Source organism: Argiope bruennichi, chromosome 8, assembly GCF_947563725.1.
Source record: "Argiope bruennichi chromosome 8, qqArgBrue1.1, whole genome shotgun sequence".
Lineage (NCBI taxonomy): Eukaryota > Metazoa > Arthropoda > Arachnida > Araneae > Araneidae > Argiope > Argiope bruennichi.
Window position 1 is genome coordinate 96,527,366 of NC_079158.1, and position 13,712 is coordinate 96,541,077.

At 24.8% G+C, this 13,712-nt stretch overlaps 1 protein-coding gene across 1 annotated transcript in view; it reads right to left on the bottom strand.

Annotated features, from left to right (window-relative positions):
• Nucleotides 1-818: 818 nt before the first annotated feature.
• Nucleotides 819-13,712, bottom strand: part of LOC129981351 (coiled-coil-helix-coiled-coil-helix domain-containing protein 5-like) — a 31,109-nt gene continuing 18,215 nt past the window's right edge. Inside the window, exons 2-3 of the mRNA XM_056092173.1 lie at nt 9,791-9,934; nt 819-1,233 (exon numbers count right to left, since the gene is read on the bottom strand). Coding sequence (XP_055948148.1) covers nt 1,080-1,233; nt 9,791-9,934 — 298 coding nt within the window. The 3' untranslated portion in view covers nt 819-1,079. The remainder of the gene's footprint in view (nt 1,234-9,790; nt 9,935-13,712) is intronic.

Below are 13,712 nucleotides of genomic sequence, written 5' to 3' on the forward strand. Positions count from 1 at the left end.
GCTCTACAGTATAGGGTAGTGGAACAAGAGTAATCAACATTAGTGCAATTATTTCTTGGATAGAAAATAATCCCAATGAAAGAATTATTTTCATAAATTAAATCGATTTTTTAGTTACAAATTGTCAAAATGTTGCTTTCCCTCTATAACTTATATAATAACACAAAAAAATACAACACTCTAAAACAATACTAATAATTAAAAAAACAAAACAATCAGATGGCACCTTCTCATAGCGAATCAAAGGTAAAATAATCCAAGTTCTATCATTCAAAAAATGTAAAGTATAGAAAAATTGGAAAATATTCCTACAGTTTTTTTTTTTTTTTTTTTTTTTTTTTTTTTTTTTTTTGCAATTTTGTATTGTTTATATACTTTTGTTTCTCAAATGCTTTAGTATTCTGTTTAAAAATGATCATGATAAAAATGTAACACCAACAAACATGATAAAAGATAAATAATATTTATAGATATGCAAGATAGTATCATCATGCAATTTATATGGGTGAGTACACTGATAGAAAGCTAATAATGATTAAAAGTTAGATATCTATTTTTAATTATTTTTATTTAACATGAAATTTTGGAGCCTTTCTATAACAAAACATTTTGTTTTATCTTAGTTATTCTTAATAATAGAAATCTATATACAAGAAAAATTTTTTAAAACCCATTTTATGATTTATGAAGCATTTTAAACACAGCAAATGTTCGAATACTTGTTATAGAATCAAATTACTACTTCTAACCCAGTAAATATGCAACTTAAAATATATGCATATGACATACATTTATAGAATTAATAAAACGTTTCTAAGTTGAGAAAAACTCATTTTATTATGCAAAATATATCACTTCTGTATATACAGAGCAGATCATACAAGAGGGACTGGAATTAAAACTGTCCATAATAAATAAATCTAGATCAATGAACACATAAACCAATAAAATATCCTATGTAATGAACCATTATGTTGAACTGAAGGTGGATTTGTCCGGAGGGTTGAGGTAAATGCAGACTGGCATGTCTTTAGAATGTAATCATAAATTAAATAAAAATTTCTATTATGGAGCAGCCATCAGGAAGAGTTTTCTACAACAGTATCAACACAGTTGATGAAATCACTGAAACGGAGAGAACATCGAGAATGGTCTTCAGGATATCTTCGATGGCATTCTTCATACTTTTGGAAAACTGAAGTACATTTTATTTTGGCTTTCATCATGATTGGACTATGGGAGAAAAATAAAAATTTTCAAGGTTTATGTTAAAAAATAACTAAAAATTTAAATAAGAACCATGAACTAAGCATGCTGAACTAACAAAATAGAAGGGGTTACCAAATGTTTTGAGACTAATTATCTAACATGCAAATAATAAAACATGCACATAGTGAAAACAAGCATTGACATCCTTCAGAAAGTGAAACAATAGCATACATTATTGTATATTCGTAGCTATGAATTCTAATATGAACAAAAAGTGGACACAAAATGTTGTGTGAAATTTCGCAAGTTCACCACAGAATTGCACATAATTTAATAAGCTTATGGCAATACTACCAGGAGTTTTTGCAAGATGTTTTAAATGGCTTACATAATTCAGTGCAAGAAAATGATTGGAAGATTCATTTCAGAAATTTAATGTAAATTGTAGAAGGCACTTGACATACTTGAAGAAATAGATTTCTATGCAATAAAGACTACGCTATGGAGCAAGAAGACTACTTTGAAAGCAATAATGTGTCCTTTTGTGTGGAAAGTTAAGTAATCTCTTAGCAAAAAAACATTGATATTCCCTTATATGATGTTTAATATATATTAATATGCAAAGAAAATATAAGCTTATTTGAAATTACATTCAGATTAAAGCAAAAGAAAAAATAAATAAAAATAAGGCATTTAAAATTTAAATACTTTTCATAACAGTATTAGTGAATAACACAATTCAGATGTTTATATATAAATAAAACATTTTCCAAGAAATAGGGCATTATAGAGTTCACTTTACACATATATATTAATTCAAGAGAAAAGAATTAGAAATAACATTAGTATATAAAATAAGCAATATAAATTTGAAAAAAAAAAAAAAAAATTACAATGGATACATATATTTTAACAAGAAAATTTTTTGTCGAAACTATTTCTGAATATTATGTACATACTCGGACATTTCAGAATTTAAATAATAATAATAATAAAAAAAGACTTCATTGTAAGGTGGGTGGGGGGGATACATAGCAAATAATTTAATTGAACCAATATTTAATAAGATACTATTTTGTGAAGTGCGAAACGCATTTACAAGATCAGACAGAACAAATCTTCAAAAATTAAATATTGAAATCCTTTATGATGATAATTTGATATTATATAATTTATTTTTATGAAGAAAATAAAATAAATGGTCAAAAAATTTTCAAATTTATAAATCAAAACTAAACAGATTTACTGATATTTTATCAAAATTGGTCTAGAATGTGAAAAATATTAACCACGGAGGAAGAAAAGATTTCTAAATTGAATAAAAACACATCAATAAAGTTAAAGATATATACAATAATTAACTAACACAACAAACAATGACTGAAAGTAATAAATGAAGCAAATTTTGGTACACAACTATGTAGTTTTAAATAAAGAATAATCTATAAAATCACTAATAATTCTTTTAAAAAGTGTTTGAACGCTCTCTAGTGGCAGCATATAATTTGAGTCTTTGTGTACAGAAATGATTGCTTGTCAGATCCAATAGATCTTTTCACCTAATAAAACGTTCTATATTTGGATTGGCATAGGATGAATTGAAGAAAGTGTGTGGAGTCTTTTATATAAAAAAAAAAAAGTTACTCTCTAGCTCAAAACAAGTTTCATTAAATATAATTATAAGATATAATTTCAGTAGCTATTTGATTCAAATTATCTCAATTTGAGATGATACAAAAATGGAATATACATTTCTGGGTCGGCTGAAACATCAACTTTATCTCAAAATTCAACAGTTCAATTTTCAATTCATTTCAAAATTCAAAACAAAACAGTGAAATATTTAGTAGTTTTAGTGCATGCATGCATCAAGCATTACAAGTTTTATCTGAACATGAAAAATAAATATAAGTTTCTTCAGATCTTTTTGAAAATTTCAGAAATTAAAGCATTAAATTATATAAAAAAGATTTTTCTATTAATTTTTTTAAATGACCTGAAACAGCAATAAAAAACATCACTGCAAATTAATAATTTCAATACAAAGCATCATTGCATAAAGAATTATAGTTTTCAGAGGAGGAATTTCAAATGCAATGAAACAAACAACCAATAGGTTTTATTATATGAAATTAACAAAGGGAGCATTAAATCACCAAATTAATCTTTTTTTAAAATTAAATAAGGTATTCAATTACAAATTAGAAGCAAGCACTAAGAATTAATTTTTTTTTTAATCATTTCAAAACATACAAATCTTTAAATAGTTTCTTGCTTTAAAACCATCTGAAAATATTTTCATCACTTCTATAATTTCTTTAGATTAATTAATGTGTTTCAGTCAAAACATTTTGAATTATCAAAAACAAAAATATAAGATAGTTCAGAAAATCAAAAGTATAGATAAATCTAAGCACTATCAGTAAACTGTTTTCAAGAGCAAATATGAATTCAAAATTTGATTTTAAAAAGCCGACCTTCTCAATTTCACTACTTGCTGAGGGCATTCCCTAAGCAAACTTATCATGCTTTAATAAGTATAATAACCTTTTAATATGTTAAGGGAGGAAAAAAAAAAAAAAACATACAAAATGATGTATATTATTTAAAATTGCATATAATTCCTGACTTGAGAATATAATTTTTTTGAAAAAGCTTATATAGTAAAAATAAACATCCCCATAAAAAATTTCATCTATAAAGCCATTAATAACCTGTCATTAGATACACACATAAAAAAAAAAAGCAAATTCACATTTCAGGTTACTAAACATTTCCGTTCCAAATTCAAAATAAGTATTGAATATTATAGTATAAAAACAGTATGTAAAAGATATCATTGTTATGTAAATTTATAGTATATACTGTTATAAATAAGTCCATACTCATATAGTTACACTTGCATTTTTAAAAATCAAATAAACTAATCATTCATGGAATGAAAAGTTAACTAAATGATTACTTTTCTCACTAAAAATAAAAATTACAGGAAAAACTGTAATTTTCAAGAAATATTTTAAAATACATATTTCAACATAAAAAATAATTTCTAAAGTTCTAGAGAAAGTAGAAACAAAGAATGAAAGAAATATTAGGATGTTATAAATATATGATTATATAATGAAAACTGCAAGAGTTCAATACACACATCAGAAGTAATTTATATTAATTAGAAATAGCAATTATTAAAAAAATTAGAAGCCAAATTTATACTAAACACAAGAGATTTTAAATATATAAAACTCAATTTAGTTAATTTTCTTAAAGCAAAAATAAAATTGAAGACTGCATTTAATGTAAGCACTAATCTGGTTGAAATTTTTTTTCAGCAGAAAAGTTACAAAAATAGCAAAAAATAAATATAACAAAGTAGATGTTAATAAAATTGTTGAAATCCTCCATTCATGTAAAAAGTGAAAAAAAAAAAAATAAATAAATAAAGACTCAATTTTCAAAAATTTCCCACTTATTATCATATAGCATTAGTTATTAAGAGTAATAAGATTAATTAAAATCTATCAATAATTTCCAATATGCACATCCACTGCAGAGTAGATAAAAGTTTATGAAATTATTTAAATATACAATTTTTAATTCCTATCCATCACCACAATCTTCATGCATCATCTTGAATTACAATAATTTGACGACATGAGTAGCATAAGACAATTACATTTATTATACAAATATAAATTCATATTTGTTTTTCTTATTTACAGTAACACAGTGCAAAATTAAGTTCTAAAAGTAGTCCTTGTTTAATTATTAATTACCAAAGAACAAATGATAAACATACAGAAATTTACAAAAAGACCTTTACGAAAATATTTTAGCCATTAATATAATTTTGTATTTAATTTTTAAAAATTAGATTTTACTTTCTTTTCACCAGATCTGATTAAAGACAATATCATCATCTCTATATTTAATTTGAATACATTTTATAATGCTTCTGATAAAGCAATAGCCTTTGATTTTGATAATAAATATAGAGGAAATCTCACCCCTCCCTTCCGAAAAAAAACTTTGAGTTTAGCAAATATAAAATAGGAAATTTGTCAATAAAGATATATTAGAATATCAATGTATAAACCTATCTTCCTGTTAAAATAAAGTTTAATATATCATTTTTTTCAAAGTGAACAAAAATTTTTTTTAAAAGATAAAAATGAATGGGTTCAACATTATTTGCCGACAAAATATTTTAAATGATTATTGTCTAAAGCTTGTAGTTATTTTCCTCTTTGTAACTAATTATTTTACACTTTGCACACCTTTAAAATCTGTCTCTACTATATTCTGTTATCTGGCATTGTAATAAAGAATATATCTTTCAATACAGGGGAATAAAATGAGTATACTTGTTTATAAAATGCAAGTATCAGTATCATGGCTACAATGATTTTAAATAAGTTTTCAGAAAGGTAATGAGATATTTCTGCTGCTATAAACATGTGTTTTGATCTATACAATGTATTTACTGGGCTTAATATTTAAGAAGTATAGCATAAACAATTTCAAAATTGTACATATTTTATTTAAGTACTACACGATAGCTTTGTTCACTATTGTTAATAATTTGATATGTGACATTATCTGGATAACCAACAGCCAATTCTTCAATAAATTTTACTGATTTTTTTAAAAATGAAAATTGAAAAGTTATTTTTGATCTTTATTGTCTTTTTAAAGCAAACATAGAAAATTAAGTACACAAAGCTGAATTCTTCCATAAATCAGATTTCTAGGTATTATTTGATAGAAAAAAAAATTTAAAACATATGTTTTAATAATTAAAATATTTTTAAATGACTTTTTTTTTGCGATTATATATTTGATGTCTACTTTTTAAAACCAATAAATGATTTCTAAACTCAAAGATTAATTTTGCAAATATGATATCAAAAAAAAAAAAAAAAAAATACATAATTCTTTTTTTTTTTTTACAGATCAGATATTATTTTGTTATACATATTCATTGAACTCTAATTCATCAATATGAGATGCAAAGATTATTGTAATGATTAGAAACCAAAAATTACACATATAAGTAATTTTGCCCCCCCCCCATTTGAGGATGTAATCAGAACTTAAGAGGCCAAATCTGATAAAATAAATGTTAATACTTTTAAGAAGTTGGGACATTAATAACTAAAGCTATAGTAATTTCAGAGATAAAAAATAAATTAACAATAAAAAATAAAAATAAAACATGATTTTTTTTTTATTACTTAAGTTTTATGCAAAGAGGTAGATAATCATTAAAATGTTTTTTTTTTCTGTTTGTATTTCTAATTATTCTACAATTTTTCTATGCTATAATATTCCTGTCTTACTTGTTATGCATACTTTTAAAGAATTAAATTTGCTAATAATCGACGATTTTTAGTCAGAAACAGCATTTATAAAAATTACAAGTTGGATTAAGATTTATCAATATTCCTTAAAGAATAAACAAATCAAAATAAAATGTTAAAAAAAAACATTTTAATTTGGTTTAAAATGAAAACTATGTCAATTGCTATATTTCTTTTTACGGGAATTTCAGAAATCTTTATACCACTAGAAAAACTATCAACTAAACCATCGTTTACATACTATTCAGTAGCAATGATTCAAAAGTTTTTGTCTCTTAATCAACAATGTTTCAATTAGAATTGCCCAAAATAATTTTATACTTTCCAATTCTTTCTAACAATTTTTTATTGCAATTTATTTATCAATTGAAATCTAAATAAATTTGATCATTTTTTTTAGATATTGAAAGGATTTATTTTAATACAGTTAGCAGAATAAATACAACTTTGTCAGTTTATTCAATACTTAAGGGTATGCTGGCAATGGAAACACAAACTTTTCTTATGAATACACCATAATCTCTTGACTATAAAAAATACTTGATTATTCCATAATTTTCTAATTTTATTTATTTCTGCACATTCATTTTAAAAACTGTAAAAAAAAAAAAAAAAAAAAAAAAAAAAAAAAAAAAAGACAATCTCATAGTTATTATTGCTCTTGCCAAAATTTTTCAACCTCAAAATAAAAGTGCTGGCTCTAATAATTCCTAAAAAGTATTCAACTCTACAGCAGCACTTTTCAAATCATGCAGCAACAAATATAAAAACACTGGATATTTAATCATGTAAAGGTCTATTACATTACAAGAATGTAAAAGTATTTTTATAATAATTTTAGTAGGTATTTTCTTCCTTTTCAAATCACTCAAACATAACACTTGAAGCTCCTGTCCACTACATGTGGAGTTAACTGTTTTTGTCTTTATTAGCAATTGATGCACAATCAAAGACAACATAAAATAATACATTACAAAGAAAACTAATAGGTGTATTACTCTGCCAAAATAAATATTCATGAGCATGATTCTAATACATTAAAAAACAATTGATAATTTTTAATAAAACGTGTTTTTAAATGCAAATGCCTGGCATTTTGGACAATAAAAATTTACAGTTAACAGTAATTCCCCTCATTTTATATAAAAACAAATTAAAATACAAGCCTGGTGGATGAAAAAAAAATTCCACTATGTTTTCATGAACTCTTTAATAGCTACTTTTCTTGGTACTATTTATGTAATTGCAATTCTTTAAGAGCAAAGTACAAAATGAACTGCTTGCATTATTACTTTGTTCTCTCATCAATATAATACCTTAACATATTTAAATATTGTAAATTAATAAATAGTTAATAATCTATTATTCTGAATTCTAAGCTTTGAGCTTACTAAATATTGAACACATATAGATATTAACCCATTGACCAGTGACTATCCAACATCTGAATCTTCTTAAAATAACAACAGTTGAACCTAGATAGAATGACATAAGCACCACTTGGTTGAAGGGCTAATGTAATATTTCAATTCCTCTTAACGCTTACCTAGTTTAAAATTTATCAATATTTAGGATATAAAGTTTAATTCCATATTATATATAATTGGTAAAATATTTTATTTATTCATTTTATCAATATTACAGTGTGAAAGAAAAGATATTCTATAATCAATTAAAAACTACCACACAAATATTTAGCTCCCCATTATTAAATGATTTACTTTCCCCAAAATTGTATCTCCTTAATACAAAAATTCATGACAATATTCTTTCATGTTAAGATAAAATTCATTCCTATATATGAGTAAACAATTACCAACTCCCCCTCCCCCAAATAATTTACAACCATAATATGAAAATTTAATGATTTTGCTTAAATCAGAATTCTTCACTGAAAAAAGACAATAGATAGTAGTAATAGAGAATATATAGTAGTTTATAAAGATTATGTGCCGATTTTATGCTTAAATGTATTGGGGAAAGAGGGATAAATCTATTTAAATTTAATTTGAAGAGGAGGCATTGATTCTAAAGAATTTACCCTAGACTGTTAGAAAGACAGAATAAAGAGTAACCTTAAGATATGCAGAAATAATTATGTAATCTGCAACTGTTATAGTCTTTGTAGCTTTTGCAGAAATCAATTTTACCCATCTTTGATTTTAACTATCACCCACAAGATGATACAATAAATAGAGAAGTAAAATAATGTAAAAGGTTGATTAGAGTAACCAGCAGATTAGACTGATAAGTAGGTAAAATTAAAGAATTAATAATATAACAAAGAATTACTTTTCATTTTAAAATAAGTTATTTTTGTTAATTACTTTTTAGTTACAGATATATTGTTATTATCTACAACATGAATTCCATTACAAATAAATGAAAATAATAAAAATATCCAAATTATTAGTCTATCTAAAAAAATTGAAAATCAAAATTAAAGGTTGATAAAAATATATCAAGTGATATTTTCATTTACATCTGAACAACGGATATTTATTATTAGAACCTGAAAATGTAAAAAGATTTTCTTTTGATAAAGTATATTTAAAGAAATTAACCCATCTTTTTGAAAACTATATAGATTTTTTTTAAACCTCTTGCCCTTTGATTTTGAAAAAAGTAATAAAACACTTTTTAATTTGAGTTAACCAATGCATAATTTAGGCAACGAATCTATTATTGTATAAAATTTGTGCAATTTTAAACATGCACCACATACTTCTAATTGCATGATAAACCTAGTTTCTGAAAGTAGCAGAAGGGTTTGAGCCACGATTTCAAAATATTAACAGAGCTTTCATTTTTGGCATTTAATGTATTATGTTACTTATGCAAACTGTACTAATAATTTTCAAAAGGTAAAATTTAGATATGAAAGAATAGCTTTAAAAAAACAAAAACAAGTATCAAAAATCTAAAAAGTGATCAATTCTAATTTTTTATCAATAGTGAACATATGAATCACATTTTCACAACAATGGTAATAAATATAACCACATCGAAAACAAGAGCATAACAAAATATAAAGAAAATTTCATAATATTCTTTTAAAGAAGCATGTTTTCGAAATTGATCAAAATATTTTACAAACAAAATAATAAAAATCCTAGACTAATACACATTTTAAAAATGGTTTCACTATATAGGTAACAAATGCTTGAATATATATTTATGATAAAATTCATGAAGAAGAATGAACTAGAAAATTTGTTACATACTGCGTTTCCGAACATCTAGCGAGCTCATGTCGTTGATGAGAACACGCAGTGTTCCATACATTCGGAAATTTCTCTACACATTTAGTATACCTTTCCATCAAACTACTGCAATGGCTATTAACAATTTTCATAGCTTTTCCTTCCCTAAAAAAATAAATATTGAATGATTAATTTTAAATATGCAAGCATATAAATATCAGATAAAAAATTAAATATCTTAGCTAAAGATTTACTAGCAAGAAAAAACTGTTTATTAAATTAACTCGGAGCTGTTTAGCAAATTAAGCTGAATCAAATTTATAAAGGGATTGAATTATAAAACACATTAATTCAAAATCAGTTTACTGCTAATTTATTCCAGATGTCAATCCTACCTTCAATATTGTACATAATAAATTTTATCAAATAATCTCTAAAAACAAAATTTTCTTAAATGATTTAAAAGAATAAAATTATAAAATTTTAATTTTAAGGCTATCATAAGCCATTGTAGGTTTTACGCTAACATAAAAAAGTACAAAAATAGATTATATAAAGACAGACATAACAGTTACATAAATGCATATAGGTACACACACATCCATAAAACACTAACTATAGAATTTTTGTTAAAATATGTGAAATAAATTTAATCTTATGATAATTTTAGAGCAGACTATATCATTTTTCTACTTTGTTTTCTTCCAATAAAAATATTTTGAAATAAAAGCTATCTTTAAGCATTTAAAACTTATACTAGTTACTATGCCAGGAATTTAGTCGGTTCATACTAACGCCTGGGAAGACCAGAAAGTAATATCATATACACCCATCTCGTAATTTTTTTCAGGGTCAATGATCTAAGCATTCTCTTTATTAATTATCAGTTACTATAGAGGACAAATTTTTAATTCTGAATTTATTAGGTCCAAAGAAGTTTTGAATTAAAGAATTATTTTTGACAAAAATACATTTTTTCCCCTTTATCCATTCAACAACTGTAGAAATTATCCACAGAAATGATCATCAGAAACTCCTGTATGAAGTGAAGGAATACTTCCCATCCAAATTCACTAATTTTATACAGAAACTTTCTTACAGCATATAATCTTGTATTGTCATGCTGCAGAATGTCTTTTTGTTATCAACTGCTGGATAGTTTTAATCAAAATTTGATTTATAATTATTGATAGTAAGGATCTGTAGTTAGTTTCACTTGGTTCTAATAAACCACCTCACAAATAGAATTACTTGGGAAATATCAATTGCGTCTTTCATTTAGCATAATCATTTTTTATTTCCAGTCACTACAAGAAAACTCTTGTGTTATATTACTGCAATAAATTACAAGATATTAAATGTCTAGCTGACAGAATACACTGAATCTAAACACATCAATTTGCCTTTGTCAATATTCTTTTTTGGTCAAATTTGATTTATGAAATTTATTCAAAAGCTCTTCAATTATTTGGTAAAGATTCTCTTACTTTGTTATAATGGTTACGAGATATTAGTCTTCTTAAATGAGACAAGGCAAGAAAATAGCTTGAAACTAGCAGTCAATATTTGAAATGTATGGACATCTAACATAGCTAGGTAAATGTTTTTATAGAACTGCTGTCCTTCCAAAATTCACGAAACTTGAATATCTTCTGCTTGATATTTTAAAATGAAACTGATCAATAAAACAAAAAGAAAAAGCCCTTTTCCCCCCTTCTAATTGCAAAAATATTTTATAAAATTTAACTCAACAATTAAAAAAAATGTTCAAATACATTGCTACTTTCCATATCCCCGTTCTTATAAGTATGTAATTAAATTGATCAAATCCATATTTTGAAGCTTGCAAGTTTTCTTTCAAAGCATTTTATACTCTGTTCCACCCTAACTTGGCAGTAGTGTATATTCTATGCATGCCGAATCGCAGTTGCTGTCAGGGGAACTGGGTTACTTTAAAGTACAAAGTCACTAGAAATGCAGATCACTACTGAAATTTTATCTCGCAAATTTTTCACCAAATAGTAAATATTCATTAACTTTATTATATTATCATTTTAAATCGGAGAATTAATTCTTTCCTTATTTTGTTCAATATTATTGATACACTATTTTAATAAATCTTAAAATTTCATCGTTTTTCAAAAAAAAAAAAAAAAAAAAAAAAAAAACCCCAAATCTTTCAATATTCTATAAAGCATTGTTCAGCAAATGTTTTTCCGAAAAGATATCTTTACCATCATTCACGTCTTTTAAAACTTTATCTAATGTTGGAATCTCATTTCTACGAAAAAATACACAGATTTTTCGTCGAATACAAGATAATGTAAAGTAATCATATTTTACAAGCCTCGAATGTTTACCTACTGAGCCTGGTTGCTTCTTTCCAAAGATACTTAAAAGATTGTGTGTCTTTACTTATTTTTTCAAGCGGAAAACTGTTTTTTGCGAAATACCTGTAAGATGCAAAATTTTATCAGCGATTTGATTGATAGAATCTTGAGGGTTTTCTTCTCAGAGTCTAAAACATACATTTAATATGTTTCTGCGTGCTGCTCTTTTTATTGGTTTCTGTCATCTTGAAGGTGTATACAGCGTGGTGGGTGATAACACTTTTTCAGACATTTTAGAAGTGAATAGAAAGGGCGATTTGAATAAATATTCAACAATTGAAACTAATAACTACCAATGTGATTAAGAGTATCAAAAATATCAGCTGGTAAAAAAGCGAGAATAAAAAAGTACAAGTGATGATAATAGTGGTTGTGAACTATAAATGAAGCAAAGTTGGCGGTGATGTACAAAAAAAAAAAAAAAAAAAAAAAGCCAAATATTTGACCTTGAAGACCGGTTCTAGCCAAAGTGGGATTCATGTCAATATTTTGGTTTTATTCGTTCGCTTTATTTACAAAATACTTAACAGGTAACCATTTCTAACTTGAGAATAATTTTAAATACATGCTGATAAAAAAAAAGATTTCTGTATTTTGTGATATTATTTGATAAATTTCTGCACATTTTAGTTATTTTAAAGTCAAAATTTACGGGGAACTTTTTCAATGTGGACCGTCACATTTTCTGCCTTTTACAGTACTGCCAAGTTAGGGTGAAATAGAGTATAGTAATATTACTTCGATTTGAATCTAAAAATAAATCTTCCAACTACAATCTTAGCAAAAGAAGTGATAGAGTAATATCATTTCTAATTTGTCCACCATTTGCTATGTGGCAAAATATGATGCAAATAAATACAAATTTTAAGACAAAATTAATTTCAATTTTTGAAAAATGTTGAACAAATTAAATCATTGGAAATGTATAACTTAAATGTGAATTTAAATTTACTTCTGACACGTAGAAAATTTGCTACAGCAAGATTACATCACATAAATAACAGTTTTAAGCAGAATTATGTATAAAATTATATATAGAAATATAATGCATACAATTTCACAACACAGAACAATCTAATACAATTCATTATTTCAAGTAATGCATAGGAATTCTTTTAAAAAGAGATTTTATATTAAAAAATAGATTGATAAGAAAATAAAATAAGTGCCACAAGAAGAAAAAATTTAGACACAAAATTTATAAGATTGAATCTCTATTAACTAACTCGCTTTTAAAATACAATAGTAAAATATTTTCTACATATCAAATAAAAAAAAATTAAAGCCAATTTTGAAACACATTTACAGAATTAACTTATATTTCAGAATTATATAGTTTTTTTTAACAACAGCAGATACTTTTCAAATGGTCTATAATAAAGTGAAAAATTAATAAATTATTTCTTCACAAAATATAATGACTTATCATATAAACAATAAAAAAAACCTATAAAATTTCCAAGTTGAAAGAATCTAGGACTTAAATAGTTTTCATAAAATAAAATTTCAACAAAAATAACCAAAACCCATTTTATTTAAGACATCTTCAAACT